We start from the raw sequence: 23,307 nt of genomic DNA on the forward strand, positions 1-23,307 counted from the left end.
CTGTGTTGGCAGAAAATGGTTTTGTGCAATCTAAAACTGATTATTCCTTGTTTACAAAGGATGTTGATTCTGTGTTTACTGCTTTATTAGTTTATGTTGATGATATCATTGTAACCAGAAATAATGAGCAAGAAATAAATAAGGTTAAACAGTTTCTTAGTTCTAATTTTCTAATTAAATATCTTGGAAAATTAAAGTTCTTTCTTGGAATTGAGGTTCCTTACTCTGAGCAAGGTATTTGCTTGTCAAAGAGAAAATATTGTTTGGAATTATTGTCTGATTTTGGATTACTTAGTTGAAACCCGTTAATGTTCCTATTGAACAAAACTATATTATATCTGCTAAATCAAGACTGATGACGGGTTGTTGTCTGATATTACTGGTTATCAAAGATTAGTTGGAAAATTAATATATTTGTCACATACAAGACCTGATATTTCTTATTTTGTTCAATATCTGAGTCAATTCATGCATAAACCTTCAAATACGCATCTTCAAATTGCCTTAAGACTGCTTAGGTATTTAAAGAAGGCTCCGGGTAAGGGTATTTTAATCAGCAAAGGTAACTCACTTGATGTTAAAGGCTTTGTTGATTCAGATTGGGGTAAATGTCTTCGGTCTAGAAGATAGGTTACCGGGTATTGTATTTTTTTGGGTAACAACCTTGTTTCTTGGAAAAGTAAGAAACAAGATGTGTTATCTAGATCCTCTGTTGAAGCAGAGTATCAGGCTCTCTGTTCTATTGCATGTGAAATTTTATGGATATTAAATATTCTTAAGGATTTAAAAATTAACTATGGCTCCCCTATCAAACTGTTTTGTGATAACAGCTCAGCTATTTCAATAACTGCCAATCCGGTTTTCCATAACAGGACAAAACACTTCAAAATAGACCTACACTTTATTAGAGAAAAGATTATGGCTGGTACGTTTAAAACTGAAAAAATTAACTCCGAAAAACAATTGGCAGATAGATTTACAAAAGGTTCAAATCCGACTCAACATGACTTTTTATGTAAGAAGTTAAACCTAACTGATTTGTTTACTGCCTAAATTAAGGGGGGTGTTAAAATATTACTTTATCTATATATAATCTAAAATTTAGTTGCATGTTCTATTTTAAAATCAACATTTATGAAGTTTTAAATGCAATACTTAAAATAATATTGATTAAAATAAATACTTAGAAATTTAGTTATATTACAAACTTCATTAACGTAACTGAATTAATGGAATTAAAGAATAGAATTAAAGGAATTTTAAGAACAACTCTTCATCTCCTTCCATTAACTCTAAACTAATAGAATTAAAGGAATTTTAAGAACAACTCTTCTCCATCTCCAAACACCACCTCCACTTTGCCGGTCACCCACCCTCATCAAGCGCCGGCTGTCGCCGCCACTCAGACGATCCATCTCCGTCGCTGGTCACCCACAACCGTACCCAATCGTCACTGTACACCTCTTCTGCCGCACACAGTCGTCATCACCGGCAACGGCTGAAACCAGATTGTTACTCAAAAGTTTAACAGTTCATCCCTCTGGTTCAATCAAAGTTAACAAATGATGATTCCGACGATTGCGGTTAGATTGGATCAAGGGTTCTCATGGTTTGAGCTCAAGTGGCAGCGGCTACCACTAGGGTCCTGCTACCGAACGGATCTGAGTTAAATACCGCGGCTAAGGTAACAATCAACGAACCCTATCTGTGTCGTTTTCAACTATATTGTTTTGTTTGGATTTGAAGTTTTATTGATTTGGGTTTTTATAGCTTTAATCAGAGGTGTTTGATCTCATAAAATATTTGGATTATGTGTTTGTGTTTTGGATGATATAGATGTATAATTTTTATGCTCTTATGTTGATTTATATTTTTTAGCATTTGTATGGTGTGTTTCTGTTTTAAAATTAGGTGAAGATGCTCTGATTGTTTTTGGTGTTGACTGTTTAGGAAAAAGTGAAGGAGTTAAGGGCTAGGGTTATCGAATGGTACATCAAGGGTTGATTGCCTTTTTCTCTCAAAATCGCTGATGTTATAGAAATCCTTGGTCAACTGTTTGATTTCACGCCTACCGGTAACAAATATGAGTAAGGTTTTAAGGGTTTTTGCATCGATTGTTATGTATTTTGTTAATTTACATTACCGGTTTATGTATATTGTTGGCCATTCATTATTTGATGACTTTTTGGCCCTAATTTTACATATCTATGTGCATTATTGGGTTTCGGATCAGTGGAGCATCCAATTCATGAGATTTACAATCATAACGCAAGTGGCCCCGGTTTTGAAGAGCTTTACATGTATCAATCATCCACAAACTAACCCCTTCTCGAAACCCCTGCTCGATGAATTTCCACGAAAATCACCAATTTCTCCCCAAATTTCGTCTTCAATTTTTCACAAAATTCGCTAACAGAGGTCTTGATACATGGGGAACTCCTTTCGATCTTCACAAAATTTCGTCTTCAAATTGATACAGTTTATTATAATTATCTTTCTATAATTAAGGGATATGATTTATTTAGATTTCATTTGTAATTATCTCATTTTGTTCATATATAAAGTTGATTAATACTATACAGTAACTTATTTTATGTATGAATATCATTCATAATAAAGATTGTCAATATATTTTCAGCAACTGTGGGTTACATATCTTTCAGGAACTTTTGGGTAGGATTATAAAGATTGGATATGCAAAGCAGTTCAAGAAACCTACACCACGATCACCACACTCGATGCCATAAGTTGTTTGTGTCAAGTTGGGTTGACCCGCATTTATATGTGTGCGGGTTAGGGTTGAAATCTATGACGTGTACTGTCGCTTCTTCAGCAGGCGCGACGGATGGTGAACGGCAAGTCCAACTAGAATACAGTAGACGTGGAACAATTCGGGTCTGGTGAATAGAAAGAACGACAGAACGAGACCCGATTTGGGTCGAAACCCCCCGAGGCGCGTGATATAAGGTTCAGCAATCAAAGGTTCAATGTCTCATCCTATGATATAGGCTTGTGCACTGGTCGTTTTTAATATACTAACGTATAAATACATAAGCTAGCTTTCTAAAAAACACATAAATTTATAATGTATAGTTTTAGCTTATTATGGATAAGCCACGCCAAAATCTGTCTTCTTTTTTATTGGTTTTTATATGGTGTTTATGCACTTCTTAAACCAAATTGATTAGTTTATATTGCTAAAAAATGAATATATGTTTCATAGATTTTCTTTACATACTTAACCATATCTTTATACTAACTAGATTCATTTGACCCGTTTACATTTATTGTTGATTGTTGTTCATGGCGGCCTAATAGAGCGCAAGGAAAATGGCTCGGCCACATAACGGGTCAAAAAAGACAAGTTTATATATGGGTATTAGTTGTTGCTGAGTTGAATGGTTTGAACCTGTAATGCATTTAACCACTCCGCCACAACACTTGGGTAATCATACTAGAGTTGCCAATTTGCTTACACCCTTTTCCGTTTCAGGTTGTCGAAGAGGCATGCACAAATTTTTTTACCAAATGTGATGTGTGAGTTTTATTAGAGAAGTTTACAAGTTTCTACTCCAAGTGTCAGGTATACATATACTTCTATACATATACTTCTGAGAGACTTTACAACAATTACTATGAGAGACTTAGCCTAACATTTAATTCGTGGGTTTTAGGTTTAGTCTAAACATATTCGTGTTAGTATCATGTCGAACCTATTGATGTACATTTGAATACTGAAGTCAAGGTTCCTGAATTAATAATTTTATATATTACATGGTTCAAATGTTTCATATCATATTGTTTTTTCCTTTTTACCTATGGCATGGAAACCATCAGGAACACATGGACCGTATTGGCATATTTGCGTCTGTTGGCGCAAGGTGCCTTTATCTTTTGGTGTACAGCCACCGGCACAAAACTTAGAGAAATTTGTGCTATAGGCGCAAAAGTGGTCGTAATCTGTGTGAATTTTTTCAAATGCGAACAATCTTGGCAGTGGGGCGTTAAATGGGTCACATCGTATGTAGGTGGTCAAAACAACATGAACCAAAAAATCATGGCGCATGTGAACATGAGCAATGCATGACATGAATACGACCCGCTTAATCAAAAAATTTCCTTTTATTAATTTTTTTTTTCAGAATATTAGCACTTGAAAGTTACAAATTTACAAATGAAAAAAAAATATATGATTTTTTATAAAATAATTATGTATAGACTATAAAGCTGGATGTTTAGTTATCTTCATCTATACCCAGTATGACAAACCATATTTTTAGAAAAACCTATTAAAAAATAAATGAGTTAACATGTTAATATGCGGGCACGATAAATCAACTGACCACGACTCATTTAGCAAAACATTTTGGTAAGTTTTATACAAAACTGACCTGAACATATGTAGACTAACCAAAATTTACGAATTTCGTATTAGTTTGTCATGCAAGAATTTCACTTTGAAAGATGAAAGCATGTAACAAGATAAATTGATAATTAAAATAGAAAAAAAGTTATTAATATTTTGGCAAATTATCCCCTAAGAAGGGAGGGTTCTACAATGTTATGGTGGGTGGGGGCATCCACTATCTTTTGTTCTTTTTTTTTTTTTTACACAAGGATTTTATATAAATTACGTTGAAATTGGATATTGAAACAGGAATGGTGTAAGCCCTTTTTGTTCTTTTTTAGCTCCAAAGATATGCTCACCGAAGTTCCGAGCGATCCCCTGTTCTTCCTCGATAAATCCAAAGGTTAGATTAATAGCTTAATTACTTGGCTTAATTACAGCTTAATTACTTGGATATTAACAGTTTAATTAGTTGGTCATTATTCTAAATTGAACGAATTTCTATTGTCCGAAAAACTGTTAATTTCTGGTCTGTTTTTTTTTTTTTTTTGGCTAATATATGTATCTGGATTGTAGAAGTTAAATATATACCACCTCATATATGAAAAAAAGATTTATTTTGGATGTTTATGTAGTGGTTTGTGTTGTAATATTAAATTTTGCCAAAATATGAAAGTTGGATTATTTTTAACTACAAACCAAAAAGTCCAAAGTGAGTCATTAATCAAGATCCAATTTTAAAGTGAGAATTTTGATATCTTATGATCAGCTGACTGCAGTGCATGGTGAGTGTTCATATTCAAGTGTTTTAATAAGTTGAAGTCATTTGAGTTTTACAGCATAAAGGTTCTTTTTTCTTACTGTCTATGTTTGTCTATGTTTGACTCACTGACTTTTAATCTTTAATATCCTTGGTAAAAAGGAAATATATAGTATTAAAATGAGATTTCACTTATTAAGACATAGATAGTTAAGTTGTGTTATATATAATTGTTAACGAGTAATAATGTAAAATAAGTAAATGGCTAACGGGTGAATGTGAATATGTCTCCTGCAACTTTTTAGTACAGTACATGGGATTATTAAACAACTAATAATGAATATTGGACATTAAGTTTAAAAACTATTTTCTTTCTGGGAAGGTGAATGGTCTGAATTTCTATTATATGAGCTCCACCTTCCCTATTGTTGATTTCTGGTCTTAATTACAGCTTAATTACTTGGATATTAACAGTCTAATATACAACAATTGGATATTAAGTTTAAAAACTGTTTTCTTACTGGGAAGGTGAATGGTCTGAGTTTCTATTATATGAGCTCCACCTTCGCTATTGTTGTAGGCCCATATTCAGACTTGCTACTCTACTATCATGGCTAGCTCTCTTAGTGTGAATACATCGGGAATTGGTGTTGGCAACCAAATGGTCCTTGCTGACCTCCGTGAAGGGAGTACCGGCCCCATCACGGTTATGGTTTGCAGAAAGTGGGACGTCACAAGTGTTAATGGACGCTACATGAGCACCGACTATGTCATCGGTGATATAAAGGTAACTCTCACCCTTTTAACCCCCGTACCCTTTCCTTTTTACGAGTTTCATCGTTATTGAAAGTCTGCTGTTTGGTTTGCACAGAGAGGTGTGCATTGTACCGCCCGGAATAACATTGCACACTACTTCTTTGACAAGCTCAAAGAGGGCGGGATATATTTACTCAAGGGTTTTATAGTCCAGGGCACCGATCAATACCGGATTCTAAAAGACAATGCGCGGGCATTACCACTAGATTCCCACATTCCGTAAGGTTACCTTTCTTTATGTCAATTATGATGAAATTTGTAGTGAATTTGTTTATGCTTTTTTGTTCATTTGGATATTTAAGTTAAATCATTAGTTTATACTTTTTTCCCCTATTTATACATGCCAAATAGCTAAATGGAATGAATTGAACTTCAACGAGCTTGAACTGCACTTCATAAATGGGATACTTGAACGGAGTTACATTCTATCAAGTTTTAATTACAAAATAATGGAATATGAACTACTAACATATACATCATCCAAGTTAAAGTTTTGCCTAACATTTCCTTTCTTTCTTTCACAGCCCTACTTATGAAGGTTCTGATTCGGATGATTCTGTGGGTAACTACTAAGGGGAACGTCGACTACATGGCCATGCATTAGCAGCAGAAGATTTCGTGAATTATTAAATAAAACCGGAAGCTTTGTGAACTCCTTTAAGTTTTTTTCCTGTAATGTATGTTTCTAGACTTGGCATACATGTTTCTTCTTAAACAGATTCCGCAAACAAAGTTTCATGTGCTATGCACGCCTTACATTTTGTGTGTCCGGCTTATGGTACAAGCTCTTATCACGTTTTGTATGGCTTCTCTTACATTGTCTTTTGTCTAATTATCTTTTATCCATACATAAACATTTTCCCCGAACACACAACAAAATGAAGGACACTAACTGTTGGTCATGCCATGCATCGCACGGGCCTTCCCTCTAGTTCTTAATAATTTAGCAGTAAACCTTACTTAATTTAATGTATTTGTTTATTTTTCAGTTTTGGTTGCATATGACAAAGTTACAAACTTGGAGGCCTATTGATGGAAGGTGTATTTGAGATAATATATTCCAGATTTTACGCTCATCTTTTCTAATTCTTGAGCCATTCTCCAGCCATGTTCCAGCTCAGTAATCCCCCCTTCTTCGCTATCATCTTCTCGTCTCTTGCTCTTGCCTATTTCTTCTTGAAGGGTTCATCTATATAAAGGAGAAAGTCCCTTTTTGCTAATTATCTCTCAGCAAGTATCAAGCATTAGTCTGTTCAAGTTTTGTTATCAATTGAAGCATTGTCTGATTTCTTTTGTATCAGAACCTTTTGATTCTGTCTTTAATCTTATCACAACCATTTGGTTGATCTTTTTTAATAAATTTCTTCAGTGAATTTCTCACATTAATCTATGAAAAGCCTAACGAATTTACATCTTCCAATATCTTGGATATGAGAATCTGTTAATGGGAGAAGGTGAGCTTGTTCCTAGACTTCCAAATACACCAGCAAGCAACCATGATAATCCCAAGAAGCGCTTTCCTTTTCGACTGACTAAGAGGAGATATTTTGTGAATTAAGAGAAGATCCTTGAATTTGAATACAAAGATTTGGAGTATACCACACCAAAGATGTTATGATGCATGAATAAATGGCATGACGATTAATCCTTTTCTCCGCATAAAGGGCGGGCTACTAAGCCCACATGCACATTCCGTTTAGCAAGGTTAGCGAGGGTGGGTAGGGAATCCATTTAAGTTTTCCACATGAAGATATTAGCCTTTTTGGGGATCCAATTATTCCAATTCATAACGAAAGGCACGTTCATAGCAAAGTCTTTGAAGAGAGCAGACTTTATAGAAGAAACTCGAAACATCCTGTTTGAGTCTTCGGGAGTCTTCGGACCAATGCCATCGATCTGGGGACCCTAAGAAAGAAACCTACAAAATGATGCTTTGACAATGTTGCCATTCGCTAATCTCAGCAAGTTTTTGGGAGGTCTTTTCCATCTCCTGGTTTTATAATTTTATTAGGTATGTACGTTTTCGATCCTTTGGTCGGAAATCTCAAGCTTCGCCACTGTCTTGATGTCCTTTCGTGAAGACTCTTGCAGTTTTCCTAAAAATATTATCTTTTTATATCGAGCGTTTAAGAAAACGTTTTCATGATATTTGAATACTTCGGGTATATACCGTCAACCAAATAGTATCCATGTGTGTAGTCATTTCCATTTGCATGAAACCCGGCTTTCGGTATCGTACCCAAAATTAGGGGTGCTAAATAGGTCTGTTCGTGGATTGGCGCGTTCAACCCGACCCGAACCCAAAAATCTTGTCATACATATGAACCCGAACACGGCCAAATATTAGCGGGTTGACACGAACCTGACCCATTCAACCCGAATTTTGATTTTTTTAACTTTTTTTTCGTAAATTAAGGTGTTGAAATTAAAATTTTACTACAAAAAACACAAATGTATATATACAATTAAATTTTAATTATAAAAATTAATGTCAATCTCTCTTTTTAAGTTATAATTATGCATAAAATACACACCCAAATTAATTTATAACATAAAACATATTGTAAAAAAATAAACTATAATATAAATGGGTTAAACGGGTCAACCCACCAACCCGACCGGGTTGACCCGGAACCCGTCGTTTAGCTAAATGGGTTTGCTGGTTCAGCCTGAAACTGACCCGAACTCCTTTAGACTGAACCTAAACCTGCAAATTTCGTGTTAGGTTCGTGTTGGGTTTTTTGGTCGTGTTAGAAATTCACACCACCACTCAAAATGTAATCCTCTAGCATTGGTGAAAACTCGAAAGTATTTATGGCGTTCATATACCTGGCGAGACCAAAGAAGGCTGACCAAACCCAAATATCGTATGAGGGAATCGCTTGTAAAACCAACGTTGGTCGTTTCTGGTCACCACGTGTATGTTGACCCCGCTATGCGGTTGGACAATTATACCACCGCCGACGACAGTCTAAACTCCCCATAATGTCGGGTATTCCATGTTTTTCTAAATGCACTTCGTAAATCTGTTGAAAGTCGTTCCAAGTCGGGTTTCTCAGGTAAGATTTTCCATATAATTGGCATATACCTAAAAATTAAAATTTATATCTATAACCGTATGTAAATTTTTTAAATGTATTGTACTATAAATTAAAATTACATATATAAGCGTAAGTAAATATACCGTAGCAGAAATGTTTCAAGGTATCGCATGTTGTTTTCTCCGCCATCTTCAAATACTCGTCGTTGATGCCGTAGGTTTTTCCGTAGACGAATACACGTAACGCAGAAGTTAACTTTTGAATTGAGGTGAATTCTAGACATCATCTCGTGTCTTTTTTTTTTTGCTTAAAGTAGTTATACTTATCCTCCAAATCTTCGTTAATGCGCAAAAATAACCTTTTGCTCATTTGAAATCGGCGCCTAAAAATATCGGGGCCATGAACCGGTGTTGGATTGAAATAATCTTTCATTAAAAGTTTATTTGTCGCTTCATGGTCTCACACAACATATTCCCTCCTCAAGATCGGGCGCGGGGGAGAACGATTAACATGTTGCATGGCGTTAATCGCGAGGGCACACGCACTCGTAACCGCTTCTTCCTCCTCCGCGACTTCGTAGTAAGAAAAAAAATCTTTGGTATAGATCGATGATTCAAACGAAAGCAAAGACATTGTGATAAGGAGAGTTTTTGTAAAGAGTGTTTTTGGTGAGTTGATTTGGTGTAGAATGGGTTTCGTGTGAAGCTTATTTGGTTATAAATTTTTTTATTGTTTTTTATCGTTGTTCAACGATCCAATATCTTGAACATATCAACATCGACCCGTTATGGCCGTCGCAGGGAACTTTTTTCAAAGCCGTATCGCCCCGGGGACGGTGTGTCTGGGCGTAATGGGGATGGGTGGCTCCGGTTATTCGGGTAATGCTCGACTATGAAAGGACTAACGATAGCCCTTCCGCCAATGGAAGGGTTGTATTTTCTAAGTAAAAATTATTAGTGATCCCTAATTAAATGAAGCCACCTAAACGGGACGAAAATGTTTTTTTTTTTTTTTTTTTTTTTTGATCAGCAAACAACAAACTTCATTTCACCCAAACTAAGTACATCAAGCTTTGACTAGTAAGACACTAGTACAGAACCAAAAAAAAAAAACGCCCAGTGAGGATACACGAAAACAGAAAAACAACAAATAAAATAGTTACATTCCTGATTAAATCTAAAATTTTAAAAGTCAAAAAAGTGAATCAGTTTATTAACTTATAGTTTTGGGGCCATTATTGAAAAACACGCATTCTTCTTTCATAAATTGTCTTTTTCTATCTTAATTATCCGTGTAATAATATTGATAGCGCTTGGACAAATGTCACTTTCATACGTCGAATCTTCAACTAATTGTCACACTATTGACAAATATTTTATTACTATTACTTTATATACGTGTTGAATTAATCAAAGTTTTCTTCAATATATAATCAAGAGATATATACATCCACATATAATTCTTTAATTGAATCAATTCAATGGGGCGATCACAAAAACTCAAAAACTTACATTCAATTTTCAAAGACAAAGCCAAGATCATCAAAGCAAGGTTCACATTCACCAATCACACAACCTCCTCCATCCAAATCGTTGTCCTCCGCGCCACCACACGCTCTGCCCGATCCCCACCTCAAGAGCACCTTATCTCCGCCCTCGTATCTTTCAGCCACACGGCACGTCACTCTGCTTTGGCGTGTATATCCACAATCATCAACCGTCTCCACCATCACCACCAACCAAACGCTTATGTAGCGCTCAAGTCTCTCATAACACTACACCACATGATCATTGGTGGTTCTTTTGTTCTCAACGAGCAAATCTCGTTCCACCCTATGTCAACCACAAGCCTTGGTTTTCTAAACCTCTCGAGATTCGTGGACAATACTGACATGCAGTCACACGAATTTTCTCTATGGGCTCAATGGTACGCGCGTTTTTTGGAAAGTAATTTGTCAACATCCACTATCCTAGGTTGTTCCCTATCATTATCAAAATCCGAAATCGAAAAAAAGAAAGAAAAGATAAAATTCTCTTTATACATTGATTTATTCAAAGAAATTGAAGCATTAGTTTCAACGGTTGAAGAGATATGTAGAGCACCAAAATCGTTACATTGTCGAAAAAACGACATCATTTATGAGGTAACAAGATTAGTGGGAGAAGATTACCGTATGATCCAATATCATACTATGATTAGACTCACCGAGTTGAGTGACAGGATCCACAATTTTAGTACCAACGAGTTGAACTTGTTGACTCGGTGTTTGGAGAGATTGGAGAGATGTAAAGCGAGATTGACCGAGTTGTTTTTGAACAGGAGACGGAATGAGTCCTTTTGGGACTTGGAGACCGAGTTGATGGCTAAACTCATGAGGTTGAAAGAAGACAAGGAGGTGAAATTAGTGAGTCGAAAGATGATCGAATACGAACCCATGTCAACTCAATTGAATAAACAACTCACGTTAGAAAGCCATGATTAATAAAAAAAATAGCCCGGTTAACATGACTATTTCTATGTGTACCGCGTGATATGTTGTATAGTCTTTTCTTACGTTTTTTAGTAGTTTGGTTATTTTGTGATGATTCTCTAGATAACTTTTGACTTTTTTGTCCTTCGCTTTTCAAACTTGATGTTTGACCCCATTGCTAAAATGTGAACAACTCGTCATTAAAACTAATCCTACGCTAATTCATATAATTTTCATCAATTATGTTTGGGTTTGGGCTTCTTGGATGAGTTATCATTATCTTTATTATATAATTTAAAGCCAATTACAGGTGGAGAGTTCGTGGTTTGGATGGTTGGTTGTTTGAGAAGAAACCCAAATCGTGTATGCATATAGTAATATAGTAATTGTGTTTGGTGGCGAATCCAGAAATTTCTATTAGGGGAGGCAAAAATGAATGATGTAAAAAATGTGCTAGGTCAAAATAGGTTAAAAACCACAATAATCAATCTTAAGCATCATGAACAACTCACACTAATGATCCGAAGAGTACTTAAAGATTTGTTTTGTAAAACTATAAAGTAAATTTTGTTATAGTTTTATTATAACTCTATAATCCTACACATTTTCCTTTATCTATTTAGTTATTTCAAGAAACTTAATTATATTCTACTTTAACTTTTATCTAATAAAAATCAAATAATAATCTAACAATTTTTCCCCATAAGCTAAACAAATAAGTTACAATCAATTTTAATGTTTACAAGAGGGAGTGTAGCACAATACAATTCTAAACCATGTAGCATTAATCGGTTTACAAGAGGAGGCAATAAAAGTATTAAATAAAGATCATATAACATTAGTCAGCTTTAGAAATTGCACATCAATGGATGAAGCGACATATCATTGATTATAAAGTTGTAAGAAACTTTCAAAGAACACCGGGGCACGAGTCACTTATAGCTAGGATACATGAAAATAAAGGGTAACGTTATACAAGTTGTACTTTTTTTTTTCTTAACTAAGTTTTATCTCATTCGGTTTTCTTAGTAAGGTTTTTAATGGGGCAAATGCTTGATCCAAAAGTATTAGGGGGAGAAAATACCCGTTTCAATCTTTTTCCCTTAGCTAAGGTTTTGTTCCACTGGGTTTTCTTAGCAAGGTTTTTAAAGAGACAACACCACCAAGCGTATTATACAGTTTTTCTTTTATCACGTGGATAGTCAAGAGGGAATGTTATATTAATATAAGAGCGCTATATATAGAGGCTTCTTTGTATTACATGTATACATCTCTTAATGAACAAGAATTCTTTATTCAGTCTTTCTCATGTGTTCCTTTGATACTTGTTCTTATGTTCATATACTTCATATATTGGTTGTTAGGTAGGTCGTTGTATTATAACAAATATGTTTATTGGTATTTATTAATATAGTCATTGATTTGTTTCAAAACAAAAAAAAAATGTCACCAAAATCTGAACCTTAGATCATGATAAAGCTTCTGTTAGTAAATTACTAACTAGTGTGAGTACACACGCTCCGTAGCGGTCCTTCAAGTAGTATCGGTTTTGTTTGGTACGGTACGGTACGTTACTGACATTCGATATAGCAAACAAAAAAACTATGTCTAAGAGGATATCGGCATGTATTTTACAAACGAATACTGATAGCTATGTTGTTTAGCCAGTATCGGTTCGGTTCATCATGGTCCGTTACCATACGACACTCGCTATAGCTTACAATATCAAGAAATACTCTATTGCGAATATCATACCTTCACGTCAAGAAAACCATAAAAACGAATACGTTATTAGTATCGATGTTGTGTAGATGGTGGTCGTTCGGCTCCTTGCAGTAAAAAAAGATCGACTGTATTTGACCCTTTCGAATCAAAGTTTTGTTCAATCATAAATGAAATAAGCACGTCCTAACGGTATATTCGAGAAATAAGGTAAACAGTGTTACTTTACAAAATAAATAAATAAATGAAAACTAAAGTGGAATTCATAATATGGTTTCAAGTAAGTTTATAGTTTGACGTGGATTAAAATAAGCACGTTGTGACGGCTAAACAAAATAAACCTCATTGTATGACAACTTTGTTAATGTTGATGGGTAGAAACATATATTGGCTAGAGATCGAAAAATATTAAACTTTAGAGACCTTATAATAACTCTATTAATATTCAGGCTAAAAATGTAAAGATGAAGGGCGTACAAGTGTAATAAGATGTATATAATGTATATATGTATGATGTCTTGTAATATATTGTCTTGCTTTCATTGAAATTATATGAAACTTGAATACAAAAAATCAAGAATAGTCTTTGAACAACCATAATTACATAAGTTTTTTTTTGTTTAAATCGTTAACTAATTTTCTCACATTGGTCAAACAAAAGAAGAAAACCACAAGCCACATGAAATCAAGCCTAATGTTGTTTAGCTCGTATCATATTCTCAAATGCTGTACACGAACTTTAACTTGATATTGCTCGATTTACAACACGGGAGTACGCTTCTTTCGCCTGAAAACAAGTTTCATAGATATCAACGATTTATTATAGTTTTTTTTTATATCAAGCATGTGTAAAATTTTAAAGAAGGCATAATTTTTTATATACATTTAGACAGCTTCAATAATTTCATGATAAAATTAATATCTTTTTTTTGTAAACTTGGGTTATTAGCTATCATTCTAACTTCTAAGTAGGTTTATCGATGAGAATAGTAACTTTGTAAACTTTATTCTCTTTTGAGCAACATAGGTTGTTCAACTAACATTTCTTGTTCTTTTTTTTAAAAGCAAATTTAATTGTTTTATAATTTAATAAAATAACATAACTTATTTTTACGATACCTGTTTATTCCAGTCGCATCTGATAGTTATTATTGCTAGTATCAACGTCTGGACTACCGTCCCACCCAACATTCCGGCCCAAAGACCCTGCTCAAACCAACAAGAAGTTGGATGTTAAAATTTAGTCTCATAATTACCTTAATTAACCATATGTGAAGACAAATGTCTAAATGTCCAAACCTTAATGCCAAAACCAAGAAACCTTTCTAGTACCACACCAAGTGGAACTCCAATAGCATAATAACTTCCAAGATTAACTATGGCAACCTGAGACTGCCAACCACAGCCAAGTGCTACTCCTGCAATATTAAAAAAATCTCAAGAAATGACGCGTAAGTTTGCCAAATTGGACACTCTATGAATGCCTTGCTCACCTGTAAAAACTGGTTGAATGCAACTAAAAAGAACTGTGAGTGATAACAACACCGAAAGCTCATTTACCATGCTAATCACAGTGGTGTTTGATGTAAAGATCATTGCTAGTTTGTCGGGAAATGCAACGATTATTGCACAAAAAAACAGGCCGATAAGGATAGATATTAGTAAAGATATTTTGGTGGCAAATATCGCGCCTTTTGCATTGCCTGCTCCAAGCTCGTTTGCGACACGAACACTGTTCTCATAAAAAGTTTAAATTTCCAATTTGATTTAAATAAAATTAATAGAATAAATTCATGTTAATAAACTCCCAAGCACCCCTTTCAGATAGATATAATCAATTTTGTAGATAACAATTGTGTAACAATTATGACAACAGTAGTTAGGGACCATAAACGCACCCAGTTGCGGCCAAGAATCCGTATGGAATCATGATCTCCCAACCATAAGAAGTGATGCTACAGAAAGGTGAACCAAAGATCAAACCAAGAAAGAGAAAGTTCATTATAAACATGAAAACAGAAGCAAACCATATCGAAAGCGCATCTATGTCGATCTCGGTGTTCCCCAAGCTTCCAGCTACTATCACCAATACCCGATAGTAAAAACTCTCCAGCCTAAAAACCGTACCAACATTACTCATTCGGTCCATAACAATTAAAAAATGGATCTGTCGCAAACCCTGTCGCTAATTTTGTTTCAATTTTGTCGCAAAAATGTTAGGTGGAAAAAGTTTCTAGTTTATTTTTGTTATTTATTTTCTTTAAAGCGTAACTCACGCACCCACTAAACTATCCAACTCCTAAATATACAATGTCCATCATGGACTAGAACCATTTACAACACACTTTGATATCGTTAAACTACAAGCCTTTTGGTCACATAGTCAGATGCGACCAGGGATTAAGAAAAGTGATAAATCTATATAACTTACGCAAGCATAACACTCGAAGCCGCGGAGAGTTTAAAGAACTCCCATAACCCTGAAAACGCTTGCATAGACAAACCATTCCAAGATTCGCGACACCCACCAAACACGGCGTACACAAAAAGCCCCAAAACAGACACCCACCAAGACACATCAAGCATGATCGCAGCCCCCACAACACCAAACTCGTACTTGTACACAAAAAAACAGTTCACAACAAGGTGAAGTACGAGAGCTAAACCAGACACCCAACCAATAACCGCCGTCTTCAGCTGACACTGCAAGAATCTCACTAAAGAAAATTGAAAAACAAAGCTCATATGCATCGGAATCAGCCACATCGCCACTTTTCCTGCCAACTCGGCCACCTCCTCTGGTTGTCCCGTTAGTTTAAGTATCGGAGTCGCGAATATGAAGAGGGGTAGCAATAATATTGAACCTATGAGTAAAACAACCCAAGACCGTTGCAAGTAAATTCCCAACATATGATATTGTTTTGCACCGTAAGCTTGGCCGCAAAGAGTTTCTAGTGCGCTTGCCATTCCAAGCTACATAAACAAACAAACAAACGTACCCAGTGAAATTCTAGTTACATCTAAAAGCTATCAATAGAGTCTAGCACTTGGTTTTAAAAATCAAGAGACGTTAGGTCTAAAACCAAGACGCACAAATATCTTATATAATTTTTTTACATATCTCATAGGTTTTAGACATCTCGTACCTAAAATTTAGTTATAAATAAACTTTAGGGGAGGGTTCAATTGAAAACTCCTTTTATCGCGAGAACTCGAAAACTAACTAAAAAAGCCTAAAAAACATACCAATTTTTTTTTACAATTTTTTTATTAAAAATCGCTATCTTTTATGTATAAAAAAAACTTTTTTTCAAAAAAAAAATTGTAATGCACATGTGTAATAATAAACATGATGCACATGTGCACTACAATTTTTTTTTTTTTTTTTTGAAAAAAAGTGTTTTTATACACAAAAACTAGCGAAAATTGGTAAAAAAAAATTGGTATGCTTTTTAGGTTTTTTCAGTTAGTTTTCGAGTTCTCGCGATAAAAGGAATTTTTAATTGAACCTTCCCCAAAAATTTTATATATGATTTAATATATAATTTTCCTACATGTATAACTTAAAAAGTTATATGTACAAGTGATGCACAAAAACGCGCCATGTACAACAGAGGCGCGCCTCACGCAACTTTTCTGTGAAAAAGTTATGCATCGTGCACAACCCGCGCCTTATATAACAAAAAGCAAAAAGCATGGACCCTTGCCTCAAAATGTGCATCGCATCAGGGCACGCTTTTTAAAACCAAGGTCTAGGGAGGGTAGGATGAAGGCAAAACTAGTTCTATTCTGGAAGATAGAGAGATTACCAAAAAGCCGAATGTGATAGAGGTGATGACGGTAGTGGCGATGGAGATGGCGGCGAGGTCGGTGTCGCTAAGGTGGCCGGCGAATGATTGTGTAATGACAGCAAGGGAGTATAAAGAAAGACGAGAGAAGATGGAAGGACCTGCGATTTTCCAAATCTTGTTTGATTCTACCCATGTTAGTTTGATTATTGAAACTTCTTCTTGTTGTTGTTCTTGGTGGTGGTCGGAGGTTGGTGGTAAGAGAGGCTGGTGGTGGTTGTGTTCTTCCATTTCAATTCTCCAGGAATAAAGGATATGATATTGTTTAACGATAATTTATGGCTAGTATTGATCGCATGGTGGGGCTTCTTTTAAAAATCATGACAACATTTGAGGAAGATTCAATGATCACCTGCATGGAATAAAAATCAAGACTAAACTTCCGTTTTGCTCCCTGTGGTTTGATTATTTTAGCGGTTTTGTCCCAATTATTTAAAAACAGTCGTTTTCCTCCAATAGTTTACTATGTTTTTCCCATTTTACTCCCCGCCTCTAACTCATCCAAATTGTTTGTTAAAAAAAAAGTATTTTGGTAGCTTTAAGTATAAAAGTATAAAACTGGTGGTATTATGTTACCAAAATACCCTTTAAGTTAACAAAAAATTTGGATGGAGTTAGAGGCTGGGAGCAAAATGGGAAAAACATAGTAAACAATTGGAGGAAAATGAACGTTTTTAAATGATTAAGGCAAAACCATTGAAATGACCAAACCACGGGAGCAAAACAGAAGTTTACTCAAAAATCAAATTTAACGTCTTTGAAAAATCAAATAAGTAAAACAATGGAAAGAAAATTAAGTATATAAATTAAGGAGAGCTGCAAACGAACCGAACAAACACGAACAAGTCCTTGTTTGTGTTCGTTTGTTAAGAAATATATGTGTTCACGAACTGTTCATGAATACTTACAAAACGAGATTTTATGTTCGTGTTTGTTTGTTAAGGATATAAACTTGTTCGTGTTCGTTTGTGTTTGTTATTCTTAGGCAACGAATGAAAACGAACAATGATGAACACAGATGAACGCAAACTAATGTCCATGAACACAAATAGTAACAAACAAACACAAACGAACAAAATATATAATACAGTGACACTTACTAAATATATTATTTGTCGGAATTTGAAATATTTAAATAAAATATAAAAGCTATAAACACTAATTAACTATCGAATACGTTACCGAGCGTTCACGAACATAAATGAATTTGAAGTATCATACACGTCCCTTAAAATGTTAAACTTTAACAAAAAAAAAAAAAAAATCTCTTAGTTATGATCGGATGAAATCAAGAAAACATTATTTGACAAATTATGTTATACTTTTAACTATTTTGAATTTATACATACCATTTTATATGTTTGTTATTTTACTTCGAGTTATGTCATCCACACTCGTGAATTTTATTGTATTGTTTTTCAAATAATATTTATTGTTATTAGTTTATTGAATTTAGAAAGTAAAAGAAAAGACAAAGATTAAATATACTTTGGTTGACCATATATCCAATTTAAATCAATAATTCATCTAAATTCTTTTCTAACAGGATATTAATTAATAAGTAAAAAATAATAATTCACAATTTTGCTCAAATTTAACATTTGAGGGGATTTTTTTTTACGGAAAAAAGTTGTTTATGGATTTTTATAAGATAAGAAAAAACTAGTTTTAGTTTTTAGGAGTTGTAGTTGTACTGATAAGATACGTCACATATTCACATGTTATCGCCTTGCCTTCTACAGGTCTACTTCCTTTTCTCTAGCAATAAAAAAATAAATATTAAATCTTGAGGTGAATATGGCAGTGAAATGAGCTGTAGAAGATGTTCCCCTCCACTGAGTCACTGACCAAGCAATTAGTGGGTCAAAGACTCAAAGGTTACTGGCCTATTCCTTTTCGTTTTTATGTCTTAGGGTACAGGGTATAATATGCGGGGACTTGAGCGGGACTTATAGTCACCGATCGGTGATTATACCTTCTTGATGAAGATGTGCGGTGAGTTGGAGAGAGGGAATGATAATCGGTGATAGTTCACCGAATTGATTGATGGAGTGATGGAGGAGAGAGGAGAGAATTAACCAATCAAAATTTTTTATTTTTTAACCTACTCAAACACCCTAGAGTGATTAACCATACCCCCTGATTGAGTGCAAAATAAGGAGTGGAACGGGGAGTTGACATGGCATAATATTATTGGGTAGAATTTCACTCAATCACCCTGTAGTGATTAATCATACCCTCCACCCTATGTTTAACACAAAAAGCAAACATAAAAAACCAATAATGTGTTTGGGTTTAGGTTGTTGATATGTTAATGTGTTTTTAACTATTTAACTTAAATTAAACTTGACTAAATAACTTTTAAAATGTTTCTTCCTTTTTAATATCTATAACTAAGAATCAATAATAAAAAAAACACAATGAACTAAACATGTTTTGGGCGTGTTACGATTATAACTTTTTAGTTTACTATCTCCTTTGCTTAAAACGAATTGAGTTTCCGCTCGTCACAACACATGAGTCAGTTAAGCTAGTTATAGATAAAACATACGAAATATTGGTGAAAACCCATTATATTGTTAGACAAACGATGCCAATAAAAGAAGTAGAAAAAGTTGGCACTTCCAACCTACGTCGGAAATTTAATTTGTCTACGCTAAAAATCTTTTTTCTAAATTTGTATATCTATAAAAAAAATAACATAAAAAGGAAATAGTTTTCAAATCCAGATACCAAATAAATACAAAAAAATGGTTTGCTTAATTGAATAGTTGGTTTATTTGCAACTTTTTTATTTCAGATATTTTGACTTCATTTTATTTGTCTTACATGATCAAAACAGAAAATGAAATGCAAAAGAAAAAAAGAATTGGTTGCACCAACCAACCAACCAATACCATAGAAGTATACTAGACTATGTATAAGACCATGCGTAATGGGGCGTTTTTTGTAAATTTTTTTGCCCGAAAACGCCCTATAACGCCCCACCCCCCATTACATGGGGCGTTATAAGGCAAAATTTTTGAAAAATAAAAGGTGCCGGCGTTTTGAAGAAAACGCCCAAAACTCTTGCATGGGCTGACATGTACATGGGCTAGACCAATAGAAAGGGACCAAGTGGGGCTGACATTTGATTTCCTTTTTTTTTTTTTTTTTTTTTTTATGATTGAATGGGCATTATGGGGCATTATGCCCACTACACCACTTTTGCTATAATGCCCCCTTGCTGACTAGGACGCCACGTGTCGTATAATGCCCCATGGTGGGGGCATTATAAGGTTCTACCACTACACATGGTCTAAGAAGTCCAAGTATATGTTGATTGGGCCCACTGAATTGTGATGGTCGTCCAGATCTCTTTTGATGCGCACAAACAATTACTATGGCCTAATTACTAATTTGTTGTATGGGTAGACCCGGGATAGCCAATCGAAAGGGTGGTGACAGAACAAGAAAACATTTTCAGGACAGTTTCGATTGACGGGTCAATCTAAGTGCGAGTAAACGACCCATGAGTTCGTAAAGGTTTGCTTGGAAACAACTTAGGTGAGTACTGTACCCCCTTGTTAATGTTTTTGGGCTGGAATGCATGCTTTCATAAGGTGATTAACCATAGTCATGCAATTGAATGTTTATTATGTGATTATAAATGTTAAGTGTATGTAGAAGGCAGCGTTCATGTGATGGTTTAACTATTAAATATGCACTGGGGTAAAGAATGTGACAAATATTTATGAACATAACGGTTTTATTAATATTTGTATGGTTTTAAATGGAATGTTGTAAGTGATATGATATAAAGATGTAAATGTCTAATAAGAAAGATTTAAACGGAGATTACTTGTGAACATGTTATGATATGTCTTATGCTATGATAAGATAAGATGGTTATCGAAAGCTTTTTAAACTATAGTATCACCAGCGAAAATTAAGCTTTATTGGACAAGTGTTTTTGGCTTCTATAGGTTGTTCTTAGTTTTCTTACAAAAGAAAGGAAAATTAAGGTTTACTGGACAAGTGTTTGTGGCTTCTATAGGTTATTCTTAGGTTTCTTACAAAAGAAAGGACAACGTAAGATATCTTAGGATAAATAAACTTTGATTTTGTATTCTACAAACATGGATTATAAGTTCGGTCAAGTATTGTAAGGCTTCCACTAATATTTAGAACCAACATAGGTCACACACCCTGGTTTTGAGTTGTGACAATGTAGGTTTTGACTTGTGACAATGTAATTGAGTATGCGGGAGTACTTTTTATATCACTACAACGCACTAAAACTACTTGAAATTATTATGGACTAATTAGATTGATCCTTTAGAAGACTTGACTCCTTAATCGTCCTTAACCAATCTAACATTGCGTATACACTAGTAAACTTTTAAATCACCACAAATTAAAAGACTTTCATCGACAAACAAATTCTTCGGTTTCCCCTTGGTGAAGGCAGTGCCTGTCAAGCCTACAGGGGAAACAAGCATGGGCAATTATAAAGTCTTCACTGGTGATAAATAATTGCATACACTAGTATTTTTTTTTTCACGAAAACTTTTTGTTTAAAGGAAATCCTATAGATCTGATGTTTAATTAACCCAATTACGAAATACCAATAAGTTGATTCTTTTTTACTTCATTGGCAATGTGTACTTGACCGAGTCTTTTCCTACATAGCCAATATCAACATTCTTGACACTTTTACAAACTACTATATAACTTATATTCATGAAGATTACGGTATTACCAGCCTGGCAATGATATAGAGTGTATAATCCAATATGAATATTTACACGAAATCATCATATTTTTTAGTTGACTTTTTGTATTATCTTGTAGGCATCAAACATTATAGTTAATTCCACATTGTCACGAATATGTCACCCTCTTCTCACCATCATGTACTAGTACTCCACAACATTTTATAATCCAACCTTTTGTATTTGTATGATACAACAGACCATGAACATTATCGAAGTGTTAGGAATATCAATCACAAAGTTTTATGTCAATCACATTAGATTTAAGATATTCAAATAATGTTTGTCACTCTCATGTTACTACTTATTAGCATTGTCATCAAGAAAGAAGATATAATCTACATACTTATCTGCTAAGTAGTTAATGCGGTAAATATTAGATATTGGTCAAGGAACGATATTTGAGATATCGATTATCGCGGTGGGATATCTATAATTATAATATCATGCTAAATTTATATATATAGCAATTTAACACTAACAATTCAGTACACTCTCCTACCATCAACAAATTAACCTTTTACAACTTGCAAAACACTAACAATTGTAGGAAGTTGGAAATGACTAAGACTTAAAACACTAACATTTAACATTAGCATTTAACACTAACAACTAACAATTAAGACTTAAAACACTAACAACAAAAATAAGAAGAAAGACGAATGGTAAAACTAAGAGGAAAGATAATAATATCGGGAAAACCGGTTAATTATCGCAGATATTATCAGTACAGATATTCTAACAAATATCTCGACAGGAACCGATAACCAATATATTATTGATATATCAAGATAGGTCATACGATAAGCAAGAAAACTAAAATACGTTTTAAGTATAAATAATAGGATAGAACTTAGAAGATAGTTAAGTATCTCTCCACTCATGTGGTGCCATTATGTACCTGCACAAGTGTCCAATTAAATAAAACAAGTGAGCTTATATATGTTTATCTTATTATAAGTTAAACATAATAACATAGAGTAGTAAGGGAGAGACTTAGTGTAAGGACCTAAGTTCGATTCACGTCCTCTCATTATTTTCTGCGGCACCTGGTGATGATAGAAGACTAGGCGAACAGGTGAAGATCGCTAGTTCGATCCTTAAACTGAACGGGTTGTACCTCATCGCACTGTCGTGCCTTCGGGTGAGTGTTCAGGGCTTCGGACCTAGGTGAGGGTTTTCCCCGGTTAGGAGGTGAGTGTATCCCGATATGATGAATTTCCGTCAGTAACTCATTTGTAAGATTTGTTGGGCCGTTAAAAAAGTTATAAGATAAACATAAAATTAAACCAATAGCCGCCGGTGTATGCTTTTGTCTTTTTGTATATTTTATAACGTACAAGTTGAGTATGCATGATTTCACACACATATTTAATTAATTTAGTATACGTAATCGTAGAGTAAGGTTAACATACAAAAAGCCTTATCATACATTACGTAGGAGACAATGGTAACCGTTGGATCAGGGGTATAATCACGCATGGGACCACATAATTACGCATGGGACCACATAATCACGCATGGGACCACATAATCACGCATGGGACT

General features: G+C 34.5%; 2 protein-coding genes across 3 annotated transcripts; one reads left to right on the plus strand and one right to left on the minus strand.

The window, feature by feature from the left end:
• The first annotated feature begins 10,441 nt into the window (after nucleotides 1-10,441).
• LOC110942402 (putative clathrin assembly protein At4g40080) lies at nucleotides 10,442-11,610 on the plus strand. The gene has a single exon (XM_022184155.2). The coding sequence runs from the start codon at nucleotides 10,446-10,448 to the stop codon at nucleotides 11,445-11,447; it is 1,002 nt and encodes a 333-aa protein (XP_022039847.1). The 5' UTR covers nucleotides 10,442-10,445; the 3' UTR covers nucleotides 11,448-11,610.
• A 2,052-nt stretch (nucleotides 11,611-13,662) lies between these two features.
• On the minus strand, nucleotides 13,663-17,330 carry LOC110942403 (protein DETOXIFICATION 27). Of its 2 annotated transcripts, XM_022184156.2 has the most exons (8): nucleotides 16,967-17,330; nucleotides 15,589-16,130; nucleotides 15,185-15,271; nucleotides 15,056-15,112; nucleotides 14,651-14,889; nucleotides 14,457-14,575; nucleotides 14,277-14,363; nucleotides 13,663-13,944 (listed from the first exon to the last, which is right to left on the minus strand). In XM_022184156.2, the coding sequence occupies exons 1-8, from the start codon at nucleotides 17,234-17,236 to the stop codon at nucleotides 13,897-13,899; spliced, it is 1,449 nt and encodes a 482-aa protein (XP_022039848.1). In that variant the 5' UTR covers nucleotides 17,237-17,330; the 3' UTR covers nucleotides 13,663-13,896. The 2 variants fall into 2 exon arrangements, with proteins under 2 accessions (XP_022039848.1, XP_035846344.1); XM_035990451.1 differs by lacking the exon at nucleotides 15,185-15,271 and having other exon boundaries at nucleotides 16,967-17,321.
• Between the last annotated feature and the right edge of the window lie 5,977 nt (nucleotides 17,331-23,307).

Source organism: Helianthus annuus, chromosome 5, assembly GCF_002127325.2.
Source record: "Helianthus annuus cultivar XRQ/B chromosome 5, HanXRQr2.0-SUNRISE, whole genome shotgun sequence".
In the NCBI taxonomy this organism is placed as follows: Eukaryota; Viridiplantae; Streptophyta; class Magnoliopsida; order Asterales; family Asteraceae; genus Helianthus; species Helianthus annuus.

What these genes read in the sequence shown, in the direction of transcription:
- LOC110942402 (XM_022184155.2), top strand. Translation starts at nt 10,446, where the DNA reads ATGGGGCGATCACAAAAACTCAAAAACTTACATTCAATTTTCAAAGAC.
- LOC110942403 (XM_022184156.2), bottom strand. Translation starts at nt 17,236, where the DNA reads ATGGAAGAACACAACCACCACCAGCCTCTCTTACCACCAACCTCCGAC. An exon ending in CTATCACATTCGGCTTTTTG is followed by an intron (nt 16,131 to 16,966) that starts GTAATCTCTCTA and finishes TTGTTTATGTAG; the next exon opens with CTTGGAATGGCAAGCGCACT. An exon ending in ATAGATGCGCTTTCGATATG is followed by an intron (nt 15,113 to 15,184) that starts GTTTGCTTCTGT and finishes ACCTTTCTGTAG; the next exon opens with CATCACTTCTTATGGTTGGG.